Consider the following 13,795-nt stretch of genomic DNA (forward strand, 5'->3'; position numbering starts at 1 on the left):
TGGGGTAAAGGCATAATGCTGTAATAAAGTCTTCACAGTGGGAGGTAAAATTGCGTCGTTCGAACTTATTATGGACTCCCTAGAATATCGTCAATCAGCACAACAACAAACCTTCGGTGGATTTCGCGTCATAATCAGAAACGATCGTAAAACTTCGGGATGTGAAAAACACGCTCGGGAAATGACATGTTTTTATCGATATCTCGCGATCCGCGCGAAGTCGCCACGTCAAATATCGACCGTTGGCATTAAAAAAATATGTTTTAAAAATGTTACCAAATGGGAGTGCCTCTTTAAGATGTGGAGTTAAATCATTGATTTCTCCCCGACTTTGTTTATAGAGAGGCTAGCCAAATGGATGATCACCCAAAGTTGATGTAGGCCTAATAGATTCGATATAAACAATGTAACAACATAATGTAAAATCTAGATGTCATATGTGTAGATGTGGGGCAGTCCTTGAATGATATCAGATGATATTACGGTACACAAAAAATCGTTATTGATTTGAAGAGTCTAAGGAATAGGATTTTGAAGGCAATATTTCCCACTCCATCCGAGTAGTTGGAAAAGTACTGCACAAGAAACTACATATTTGTGCCTCCTGCAATGAAAGATTGATGTATGTGCACATAGTACTTTCACACCATTGCGCTAAATGACTGATACGAAAACAATCCCCATGAACCGTCGTTAAAAGTTCAGTCTGAAAATGTCGCTGTAGACCTGACGCTTGAAAAGACTAATGTCGGGACTTCTGTCGGTGTGTGGTTTGTTGAAGAAGAGTTCGTCAACTAGCTGACACAAGCATGGACCCTGAGGCGAGTGTCGCTGTCCTGTCGACGGATTGATCAGGCGTCTTCGAAGTTGCTGATAGACATAGATACCCGCTGCCTCTGACAGGTACCTCTTTGCAAGTTTCTGAAGGGAAAATATGATATACAGGTGATGCAAAACATAACATTCTACTTCAACATTACGTCGTTTTTGATCAAACTAGAAGCAGCGGTTATATTATGGTGGCGACTTTGTTGTTGTTATTTAATCGTTTGTTGTCTTGTCGATGGTGCTGGTGGTAGTGGTGGTAGTTATAGTCTTGGCTTTGTGGAGGGACCATGCCCATTGTGACAACGAATCACTGACTAAGCATGTTTAAAAACTGGCTGCATATGTGTGTAATTCATTATATCTTGACGTGGAACCATACATAGTATAGAGGTTCAGCTAAACGCCATGTTCGAAGGTTTTCTATATGGTATCGTCGCAATATATGTCACAGGGTCTACTGAGCGTTCAGTTAATAATATCAGAACGTTTTTATTTTGCCTTTTTTAGTCTGTATTCTTAGCATCCCGTCGTTCTAAATTTACAAAGCATGGTGATAAGGATGTTAAAGCCTAAGTACCGATAGCTAGCCTACCTTGCTAACGGTTATCTTACACCTGAGACAACCAAACGTTAACAAATACGCTCTAAAGTTGAAGAAGATTTAATATTGAGATACCGGTACTATACCGAACTGAATACAGATATACACAGTCATGTTACATTTTACAATGTATCATCACCACCACCATCACCACCACCACTGCAATCATCATCATAATGTTTGTATTTCCTTTCTTGTTCATTTAATACATCATTTACCATTGCCAAGATGCCAAAATGTATACATCAAATAAAATACATGAAATACACTAAAAGTGTGTTTATCCTTGGACATAAATGCATGTGGTTTCATAAATTTACTCTGAGTATTATAAAACCGCAAGTATTGCTGTTTGCTACACTTACTTCAACGGTTGTATCTTCTGAAGTCAAAGGTTCCATTTCATCAGATCCCTCTTCAACATTTGAATCAAGACATCTCCAGACCTATGAAATATATTATTTATTTATTTATTTATTTATTTATTTTTATTTATTTATTTATTTATTTATTTATCATAATTTATTTAATTAACTTTTGCTCATTTTTCGTTATACCACTGAAAACTGTCGACGGAAATATACAACATTGTAAGCATTAATACCGATTACATATTGCTCATTTTCTTTATCTGTGCCCAATACCATATGGGGAAATACTTAGAGAGTAAGTTTTAAAGTAGCCACATTATATATAATATGGTTGACGTCCGGGGCCTATTTGATATACCAAAGAATCAAAATCATTACTTCCAACGAACTGATATCGGGAAAAGAGTGTGTTCATCAGCATCATACCGAATAAAGTTGGATATTAATAATAGCAACATTTTCATTATTTTAGCATCAACAATTCTCTCGCCTCGGTAAGTTCGTTTGATTTTCTATTACGCTACACAGGCCACCAATAATAGTTTTGTTCTGTCTATTCATAACAGTAAAATAATACTCTATTATTGCACTTACGCGTAGAAATCGTCAAGTCATCTTGTCTTTGAAACTTACCGTCTTTCTCCTTTGTCCACCTTTCAAGTGTTCTCGTAGGTAATTTTCGATATATGCCTTTACATAAACGAATAAGCATATTTTTTAGAAATAGTTCTTTTAATGTTTCACACAAAATATATAGTAATGAATGCAAGATAGGAAAATTGGTCTATCATGCATGACTTCGTTATTTCGGACACACTAGAAAAGAAGCATGCTTGTGAAATTGTTTTCCACCAACCGAATGGTCAGTTAAGGAGTAGCCATAACCGTCATGATTCCACTAGCGATGGCGATATGATCGCCGATTATAACTAGTGAGACCAGGCATTTCTTCAGATAGTATATCTTGAGAAAAAATGCATGCAATCTATCTATCCAGATACAGGCGAAATACTTCATTGTCTGTGACCAATCATGGTTACCGTTACATGTAACAAAAGCATTGATTCCAGGAAACACCTCAGAGGGGTAGGTATTGCTTTCTCTTTTCTTCCATAGTCAGACATTCCTAATATTATTTGGTGACTTAGAGGGAAAATGCTCGTAAGTTTTGATAAATCTTTCTTCATTTTGTCTCCTGATCCCTAATGTATTTTGAAATATAAAATATCAACCTCGCCAATATAGTGCGTTGTGTAAAATTGGCAGTGGTCTTGTTGACAGGAAATGCTGGCCCGGACTAAAATAAAATTCGGATGACAGCATTAACAACAATAACATAAAGGCATGTTGACCAGTTAAACACAGAGTATTTGATACCACTTTGAAAGAAGACGACATATTATACAGAATTAAAAAACTAATGTAAAATATATCATATCAAAATTTACAGCGGACAGAGAGGTTTCACGGACCGGTTAAAAAAGAATGGATATGTACCAAAGTGAAAACAGCATTTCAACTAACTATCTATCTATCTATCTATCTATCTATCTATCTATCTATCTATCTATCTATCTCTATCTACCTACCTATCTATCTGCCTACATATCTATCTATCTATCTATCTACTATCTATCTATCTATCTATCTATCTATCTATCTATCTATCTATCTATCGATCATCGATCGATCGATAGAGAGAGAGAGGGAGTGAAAGAGATACAGTGAGACAGAAAGACACAAAGAAATTATTCTCGGGTTTCAGATGGAGTAGATATAAAGAATGATGACATTTGAGTACAAATATCAAGGCAGGGACTATTGATTATGCTAGTAAGAGTCAGAGAAGATAAATCAGATCTACAGACTTTGAATTTTATGATAGATGTTCATGGTGTGCCATTTTTCGTATATCTTAATACTTACCTGACAGCTTTTCGTCCGAAAGTGAAAAAAGGCGAGCTGGTATTTGAATTAAAGAAAACGGAAACAAGCCAGACTGATTTGCCAAACACTACCCGGCACTCTTTGTCCGGTAACAACCGTCCTTGGCAACAAAATAATGTGTGTGTGACTACTCCGTAATGGAATGTATAATATTCTTGTATTAATGCCAAAGCAAAGGAAAGAAATATGAGCGATTTTCCGGAAAGCACGAATAGAATTTCCAATTTTTTTGTGTATTTCCATAACAGCATGATGCTATCACCAAATCTCTGTACCCAAAATATGATTTTGCCATCGAAGTGAGTCGTATTTCCAAAATGGCGGATTTGTGCGGGTAAAACACGCAAGATTACAGAAGCAAAAGTGAAAGTTCAGGTCCTACAGGAAGTTAATGTCAGAAATGTCCAAATAGATGAAAAATCGAATGAGTTTAGTTATTTTTACGAAGAAACATAATTTTATGCCATGACCGCGATGACGTTTGTCTTAAAAGTATTTATGAGATCACTATATCACTATCTCAAAATCATGTTGTGGTGAGAAAACAACTTTTTACCCACATTACATTTCGATATCATGTCGTTTGCTTCCTAGCACATGGCAAAAGTTTTTTTTTACAATAAGGGAGCAAGAATTTTATCGCGTTCTTTATAGTGACCCGATAGATAGATAATAGGTTCCTGACCTACCTACTGTATTCAACAGAGGCACGGTACAGGACACACAAAGATGGTCTTCATATCAGTCTTAGACAATCCTCCCTGGCATTCTAATTTATCATATTTATAAATGAACACTTATATAAAGGATACCTGTCTACGGCCCGTAAAGTAGTTGGTTGTCCCAAGTCCAAAGAGGACGTCATGATCTATGAGTACGGAATTGGAAGCTCGCATTGCTGTCGTTACATAAACACTTACCTGCAAGATTGAAATTGACAGAAAACGTTGACTTGTCAAGATCGAACCTAGGTATGGCACGAGTACCTCTCAAGGGCACTGAGCAAGACCGGACTAATTGAAATATTGTGACGAAATGGGTTGTAATTCTAAACATGTGATTCTTATGTATTTCAACCGACCGAAATTGAATTTTAGGCGAAATGCAACTTATTAGCAGAATCCCTTCAGGTAAAAATTCAAAATGTTCAGGCAAAGCGTAAAACCTTACTCGACCAAGGTCGACCAGAGACGACCGAGGCTCTAACTGCCGATGATCGGAAAATAATCCTTTACGCCCTCATATCCCACATTCACAAAACATGCATAAAAGAGTTAACGCCTTTGCACTAATATTGAATCAATACGACATAATATAATCATGCATTTATGTTGTGAATGTCAAATTTCTTCTAAATGGAATAAAGCATACACCTATGCACTAGTCAGTCTGTGGTGTGGTTATCGCATAGAAGAGGGGGATGTGTGCGTTCGAGTAGGTTTGAATTTCACGCCGGGCGCGCGTAGAAGTGAATGGGTACTTTTTCAGCTCGTGCGCAATAGCAGTAAATCGTGCTTGGGTATTTTTTCTTTGATTCCCATGAAATTGCATGAAACGTTGAAGTCCAGGTCGATTTTAGGAGGAGTTGGGTTGAACCTGGTAGGGCTTAGAATGTTTTGGTCCAAGTTGGCTTTTGGCCGAAGTGTACTGGCTTCTTTCTACTGACTGCTGTTTACCCATCTGTCACTCCTTATAGTAGTATGGATGTGTGTGAAATGCCTCACTGTTTACAGTGAAAACACACAGTACATATTTAACAATATTTTGTATTTCTCTATGATATATTCCCCATGAAATATAAATTTGTCAATGGGCAACAGTAAAAGTGTACAAAAGTGATTGTAACTGCAGTTTCCAAGTTAAGAAGTGCCAAATAGGCAAAGAATGGGAAATTTGCTGTCTCTTTTAATAGAAGTGGTGATATATGCTGAAAATGTCTTGTATTCAAATGGGATCAGAGCATGGAAAATACAGAAATGGCTGTAGAGGGTGCTATAACATAAAATCGTTAATAACTACTTGATTGTGTTCAAAGTGTACTGATTTGGGTAGACTTGAATGTGCCTGTAGCATGCAGGCAAGATAATTGTTTTGGCAAGGTCAGGTTTTGTAGGAGATGACAATGTTGGTAGTGAAATAGTCCGAGGATAGAAAGTGACATACATACATACATACATACATACATACACACATACACACATACACAATCACACACATACATACATACATACATACATACATACATACATACATACATACATACATACATACATACATACATACATACATACATACATACATACATACATACATACATACTGTAAGGCTTGTGATTCATATGATTTTCAAGTATTATACACAGACAGTTAAATAACATCAAAACTTGTGAGATGGGGATGGTAAGGTCTCTGACAACAGCTCTATGGTACGTTTTGAGTTTTGTTGCTAGTATTACACTTCTGTCACTCAAATGACGAATGATAGACTAGTATACTTATCACACGAACAATCTAAGTTTGTCGTCTCTGGACACCAGATACCGTAATTTATACTCTGGTCGTTCTACGTCAAGACAACCCGCGTCTATGTCATCAATTTGAGTGCGTCGGAACGTTTTTGCTTCGTCGCAATCTTCGATATGCTCGCTCGTCAATGTATAAACAAACATGGTTGCACGTATTTCTCCCGCGATCAAAATTTGTCAGACGTGAAAATTCGTAAAAATAAGTCAAATTTTTAGAGTCTGACAAATTACACACACTTAGCAAATTTATGTGTCATTCTGATTTAGTTTTGTTACCAAAATGGGGGTTCGTATCATATACACCAAACCGCCGCCTGAACTTTCGACGCACAGAGTAATTTCATGCCGTCGATTTTTAGACCGGGTTGGTCTCATTTATATTTGGTCTTGGGGTGGTTAGCCTTAATCAAGATAATCTTAGATTAGTGTTGATTTAATATGAATAAACAAAAAATGCAAAAATCATGTTTTAAGTGCTTATTTGGCAGCAATTACTTACCATTTCATAGACTCCGAAGAATATTATTAGATACAAAAGTAAGAGTGTCACTCCAATAGAAGTGAATGTCAACACAGCACTCGTCAAGTGAATGTTCTGTATTCCGTCATTAAGGTTGGCTTCAGTGTACCAGAAATATAGTGCCCAAACTAAAACAAGGAAAAACAGTACCACTAAAATGACCAGTGTATGTATTGAAGTGCAGCACTTGATGCAGCAAATGCAACTGTTGAATCCAACCTCTTCCATTGCTTTCTTTACTTTTTCCCTACTTTCATTGTCTATCTGTGAGAAGAGAAATGGAACAGTGTAGACTTGTAAGATTGGCAGGCAGCCGGAAGTAATCGATATACTGAGAAAGAGAGGCGCTTACGTCAATCATAGAAGTACAAATGGTTAAAGGGACAAAGTCGCTCGTTGTTGAGGTTTGTCATGAATTTTGTTGTATATGAAAAGTAGTTCGCATTGTTTGACTTCTTGAAACATTCTGAAATACCGGCCAACTATATATGCACAACTGCAACTCTGCTTACAGCCAGGCAAGACTAACCATTCAAAAAATATTTTACAGTCTGTACCAAAAAATCAAGTTCAAAAAATTCAACTGTACCACTGTCACTAGGTTTGGCTAAACATACACAATTACATAAATTTTGGACCTAATGCAAGCTTTCGTAATGAAATCTTAATTGGCGATGCCTTTCATATAGATAAGATAGCAGCTTTCACTTACACTGTGGTAATGGGTTTTTTGTCACAGACGAGCAAGTTGGAATAGGAACAGTCAATTTTGTAGCGGTAATTATGGAAAGCCGTTGGGGAAATTATTTCAGTTTGACAACTTGACCACTTCCATCAGTGTAGTGACTCTCCTCGATCACACTTAACATAGCATACACCGTAACAGAGGACACAAGTGCATGAAGTACGTGTTCAGTGTAAAGTAATATAAATACTCTTTTTACTGGGCTCAATGCTCCAATTCTGTGGGCATATAAATATAAAAACAACAGTACATTCAAGGGAGAAAGGTAACTGAAAAGCCAAGCGACGGTGGCCAGTCTATCTTTTCTTGCACAAAATCTATAGCAACTGCAAGCAACTTTGACCGTAGAAAAGGCCGGGTTAGGTCCTACACTACTATTTATAAAAGAAGAACGTACTATAAACTTAGTTTGTCGTCGCACCGAACGTACTCCTCATTTGCATATTCTTTTTTTTCCGCACCAGAACATACTCCTCATTTGCATCTTAGTTTTTTTCCGCACCAGAACTGACTCCTCATTTGCATACTACTTTTTTTCCGCACAACGATCGCTGGCAAGCTTACTGTTTTGTCGCACCAGAACAAACTAGTTTTTTCCGCACTGCACATACTCCTCATTTGCATATAGTTTTTTTTCCGCACCAGAACTGACTCCTTATTTGCATATCGTTTTTTTTCCGCACCAGAACTGACTCCTCATTTGCATACTACTTTTTTTCCGCACAACAATCGCTGGCAAGCTTACTGTTTTGTCGCACCAGAACGAACTAATTTGTCGCACCGCAGGTATACTAAGTAATTGTTTTTCCTTACCATAACAATGCTCATTGCATATGATATTTTTCCGCATCATCCGTGTTTGCAACAGACTGTGTGCAACCAGAGTAGAGTTTGTCGTAGCTTTAACTTGTAGTTTTTTCCGCAACATCTGTACGTTGTAAGTTTTGTCACACCGCAATGCGTGTATATGAAGTTTCCGTACCGGTTTCTATAGGTTTCATATTAACAGCGTCTATGTTTGGTAATGAGCGAGTAGAGATTTTGCGGCCTCAAAAGACGATAAGATTTCACGATGGCAGTTCAGTGCGCAATCGTTCTCATAGAGTTTCTGTGTCCGTATGTTGATTATGAGCAGCAAGAGATTTCGCGTCCGCACGAGCTTTTGTTTTTTCCGCAATCGCAGTTAGGCATTCGCCGCCAACGTTATCATTTGACATCTCACTAAGTGCCTCATAGATTGTTACCGCTGCGGCTAGTGTTCATCCAAGGTCTAGATACATAGTGTTAGCAATGTTGTCGCTGACTGATATTTTGTGGTCGCAACACAATGTGGTTTGAGTTGTTTTTGTCGCATTTGAAGTTGACGGCGCCGCTAAAAGTTATGTTGTAGCCGGGTGGTATTTTTTTGTATATTTCGACGGAAAACTTTTTTGTTTTCTACCTATGCATTTTCAATGGGGAAAGAGTTTTCGCCGAGGGGTCCCCAACGGCTTTCCATAGGTAATAAAGGAAATAACTTGCTTGTTTTTAGCAAAAGGGTAATTTTTGACACTTTTGCAGTTAAGTACCGTCGTCGTTTTCGATTTGTCCCTTTACAAGGAAAATTATTGTAATGCTTGGCATTTGTATTATTTCTCTTCTGTAGAACCAATAAATTTTCTTATCCTTCTCTGTTGTATGTATGTGAAAGCATAAAGTACTGGCCATGCAAACGTGCAACATTGTGTGGGTGTATGTTGTCGTGATAAATGAATGCTAGTTGGGACAGAAATTAAGTAGTCAACGATAACATTACACATGAATTATGTTATTACATGCTCTATTGACAAGCTGTGCACTTGTTGGTATTTTAGTGTCATTTTGAAAGCAAAACCAGAAACAAAGAAAAAAAAATATTTGAAAATACATCAAAAGTTATAACTAGTGCAGCTTTAAACCTTTGAGTTCACTGGTATCAGCAGAAAATGTCATAAAAAATTCTTACTCACATGTTGCCAAATCACGGCTGTTGGTTGCATTTCAAATTTGCATTTAATAACGTTTCATGTGTGATTCATCGCATAGGTAATCAAAACTATACATGAAAAGTATTAATCATAACTCTCAGTCGTAAAATAACGCAACATTGTTAGATCGATATGGCCCTTAACAGTCCTGAACGAGTTGCTATGTAAGGAAAACGAAACAAAGAAAAGAGCAGTGAAACGTTACCTGTATTCCCTTGATATTAAACGTATCGAATATGGAATCATAGTCATACCCCTCTCCACAGCAGTGACCTCGAGACTCTACTTTAAGAACCATTTTCCCGTTGAACTGATCTAAAACGTAATTAGATTTTTGAATATTTTCGTTACTTTTTGTTCTGCACGGCAAAATACTCCCCTACTCTTTCCGCTTAGATATATTAAAGTACAACGTATTTGCCTTGCTAACACAACCTATTGTGAAGAACAACCAAAGTCCAGAATAAAATTTACTTAAGCAATAATATGCCCCGTCCTAGCCTATGATGGACGAAAACAAACTTTGCACAACATAATGTAATGTACTCGGCTAAGCCTTGTAGACTATGTTGTTGCTTCACCCTACACTATAGCTACGCTGTGCACAGCCTTCGTAAATGAATTTCTAGATATAAAAAGACATCTGGGGCAAGAATACTAGGTAATCGGATACATTATCAATAATAATCAGTGCGGATGAAGTAAATATCAGGAAAAGTAAGATCTGTTTTCTCTTGTTGCAAACTTTGCAAGGTAAACCCTGATTTAACACGATTGGAACTAAATTGGGATAATTGGATTGGCAAAATTCTCAAAAATTTAAGGAATTTGTTAAATATTACACCATAGTTACTAACCATCTTTTAAAATTTTACTCAAAATTTGTGATGTTGTGCTAATGTTATGAGTAAGAATCATTGCCTGACTGCATCTAATGCAATATTGTTCAATACTTATGAACAATATTTTATATTTGAATGAAAATATGTGAACTTGTCTATACTTTCTTTGGTACTGAAATACTGGTTTTAATCTCGATTTGTTACTTTTCCCCAACCAAAATGAAGTTTTTCGATCGATTTAAGGTATAGTTAGTCAGGGTCATTTCAAAAGTGCCCTGACTACATTTAGTGTTTATTAAGCCCCAAATTGACGAAAAAGTAAGAGACATTTTAAAAGTGCCCCAACTCAAAGTCATCAATTAGACACATTTTATGCATTTTGTGTCGGTTTTTTTATGACATTTACACAAAAATACCACCTTTTCATAGAAATGAATACGATTTAAGGGATATACAATAATTGACGTGTTTTTGTTGTTTTGTTCGATGAAAACAATATTTTAATTTTTACAGTATTCTATCATTTTGTAAAATTTAAGCTGTAAAAATTTCGATTTCATCAAACTTTCGTTATATTTACTCTCATCCAATTATCCCAATTTAGTTCCAATCGTGTTATTTGTATTTTTAATTTGGTAAGAGAATGATCGAATTGTTTTCACTGAGGAAAGTTTAATTTATTTAACCTAAACAGTTTAATTTACATTGGTAGTAATTAATTTGCGTACAAATAAGTTGTGATTACCTTGTTCTCGTCTCACATAAAATCTTTGTAATGATATGTAACTGTCTGCTTGGTCAAGGTCACCTGTACATTAATGGATGGAAAACAAGCTGTTACTCGTCTCTGTGTAGCAAAAACCATAGGTATCACTGTATGTGTCAGTTGCACACGCAAAGGGTACCAAGAGATATATATATATATATATATATATATATATATATATATATATATATATATATATATATATATATATATATATATATATATATGATCGCTACAGAGAGCACATGTAGCGTGAAACTCTGAGTAACGCCTAAGTCCTGTGTTCTACTTGTTATCATTTTTTACCGTATATATATATATATATATATATATACATACAAACACATACACACATATTATAATATGTATGTGTACAATTTCCATCTCTTGTATGTCAAAAGTACGCGTTAATGTGTAAATTGTTTTGCATTCGGCCCCTTGTATACGTACGTACAAACACACATCAAATGATACATACATACATACATACATACATACATACATACATACATACATACATACATACACACATACATACATACATACATACATACATACTATAAAATATATAATGACAAAGACAAGCAAACAGATAAAGACGGGTTTTATATTTTAGTAATATTGTGGTTAAATGTTTTGACGTGCTTTCGAAAATTCCGCTAATCTCTCACATATTGTTGGCATGAAACAAATTTCAAAAACTATGGGATCCTGTTCTGCAATACCTCGTGTTAGTGCAGCGAATACCTCGTGTTAGTGCGCCGATAAATTTGTCCCAGAACCCTATGTCTCCGACGTCGAGGTGAGTCAAATGAGAGATGAAGTCCGGAATGTCTTCACCCCTTAGCAACACTGGAATCACTATCTTCTGCTCTCTTAACAAATGTTCACTCAGGGTAAGTTGTGCCTCGTATTTACATAATTGGCTGTTCAGGAAATCTGGTGACAGCACCAGAACTATCGTGTCGCATTCTCGAATCAAGCGTAGAATGTTGTCTGGAATCGATACGCCGCCTATGAAATCTGCGTCGCCGTGTTGGCAAACAAACTGATTAAGCTTATCGGATGTTTCCTCCACCCAGTCCTTGTCATTGTCGTGGCAGAAAAAGGTGATGACTTTTCGCTCACGGTCAGTCTCTTCCATTTCTGCCGAAAACGAAAGTTGTGAAAAAGGAAGTATAAAAAGCCTGTATTCGGCGAAATGTCGGCCTAATACATGTGTATGTTTTTGAATACGAGTGTGCGTCAACATACTGGCATCAGAAGACATCCTCTGTAAAACTAAAACAATGCAAAAAACGAGACGTCATGAGCCCCTAGTAGGATTTACATAAATTTCGTTTAGTGATGTTAATTTCGCTAAAATTGGGAGTTTACGGGGACGGCCTTCCAAATTTATACTTTGAGAAAATATACACTTTGAGAAAATATGAGAAAATACGTACAACCAAATTTTAAAGTCGCATACGGCTTTGAAACTTGCTCAACTCATTTGCGTTTCTAAAGAATTGGACTACCAAGCCTCGTTCTCGTTATGTGTATATTCATTAATGAAACGTGTCACTTTGCCATCGAAACTAAAAGGAAAAATAGACTTTTCTGTGGTCAAGCTGCTCAGATAACACAATGATGTAGTACACGTCATTGCGAGCAAATCACATTTGGCACGATGATGTTTTTATCTGTATACAGTTCGCCCATTACGTTTTTTAATGAAAATGTCTGTGAAGAAATGGCTTTTTGTAGCCTGCTTATAGATTCTAACATGGCGCTAAGACACGGTGTCAATTTATTGGCATACTGCAACAAAAACCTGAGAGTTAGAATCATTTTTATTTCACTTTCAGGTAGTACGAACGGTTCACGTGATGTGTATTTCCTGATGATGAGAGGATGTTTTTGACGGTGGTCATTTTACAGATCTGCAGCTTAAAGTACCTATCCTATTTGAACCTATTTTTGGACTTTGCACCTAACAGTACTTATTTTCGAAATAACAGACGCCGATAAGGACGGCTGACCGGATAACTTAAAGTGTTTACCATTCTTCCTGGTACTTTCCCTTTCCGCTGAAGCAACCTCATTCTCGATGATGAATCCAGTGGCGGCCATGTTGTATACCAGTCAACAGGCAAGTCAATTACGTTGACGAGGACGACGAAGGACCCAGCCTATCTGACTGATCCTTTGTCAACGAAAGGAAGTCTCGAGTCGAGAAAGGAGATTTTCCTGGACGCTTTATCAGTTCCACGGCTATGGTACTGACAGACACACCAAACGTTTGTCAAGAAGATACTGTAGAGAAGTATCCAGGGGAAGTATTCCTCACGAAATAGTATTGCTGTGGCACAGTTCAGAGTTCAAATATCATTCACATTGACTTCCTCATAAGCTGATGTTGATAATCATATGAATCACAAGCCTTACAGTATGTATGTATGTAGGTAGGTAGGTAGGTAGGTAGGTAGGTAGGTAGGTAGGTAGGTAGGTAGGTAGGTAGGTAGGTAGGTAGGTAGGTAGGTAGGTAGGTAGGTAGGTAGGTAGGTAGGTAGGTAGGTTAGGTAGGTAGGTAGGTAGGTAGGTAGGTAGGTAGGTAGGTAGGTAGGTAGGTAGGTAGGTATGTATGTATGTATGTATGTATGTAT

General features: G+C 36.9%; 1 protein-coding gene across 2 annotated transcripts; it reads right to left on the reverse strand.

Moving 5' to 3' along the window:
* Nucleotides 1–299: 299 nt before the first annotated feature.
* Nucleotides 300–13,672, reverse strand: LOC139114386 (uncharacterized). 2 transcript variants are annotated; one of them, XM_070676098.1, is made up of 10 exons: nucleotides 13,172–13,672; nucleotides 11,898–12,296; nucleotides 11,130–11,192; nucleotides 9,748–9,857; nucleotides 6,771–7,055; nucleotides 4,560–4,667; nucleotides 3,727–3,762; nucleotides 2,434–2,490; nucleotides 1,795–1,875; nucleotides 300–921 (listed from the first exon to the last, which is right to left on the reverse strand). In XM_070676098.1, exons 1-10 carry the CDS (start codon nucleotides 13,260–13,262, stop codon nucleotides 694–696), a joined length of 1,458 nt encoding a protein of 485 aa, XP_070532199.1. In that variant the 5' UTR covers nucleotides 13,263–13,672; the 3' UTR covers nucleotides 300–693. The 2 variants fall into 2 exon arrangements, with proteins under 2 accessions (XP_070532199.1, XP_070532200.1); XM_070676099.1 differs by having other exon boundaries at nucleotides 13,193–13,671.
* Nucleotides 13,673–13,795: the final 123 nt, after the last annotated feature.

Source organism: Ptychodera flava, chromosome 16 (assembly GCF_041260155.1).
Source record: "Ptychodera flava strain L36383 chromosome 16, AS_Pfla_20210202, whole genome shotgun sequence".
Taxonomy (NCBI): Eukaryota; Metazoa; Hemichordata; class Enteropneusta; family Ptychoderidae; genus Ptychodera; species Ptychodera flava.

Bases quoted from the DNA above. Each gene is read 5' to 3' on its own strand.
- LOC139114386 (XM_070676098.1), bottom strand. From the start codon at position 13,262: ATGGCCGCCACTGGATTCATCATCGAGAATGAGGTTGCTTCAGCGGAA. The intron at 4,668-6,770 runs GTAAGTAATTGC...TCAATCTTGCAG, and splicing joins TCTTCGGAGTCTATGAAATG to GTAAGTGTTTATGTAACGAC. The intron at 922-1,794 runs GTAAGTGTAGCA...TTTTCCCTTCAG, and splicing joins CAGAAGATACAACCGTTGAA to AAACTTGCAAAGAGGTACCT.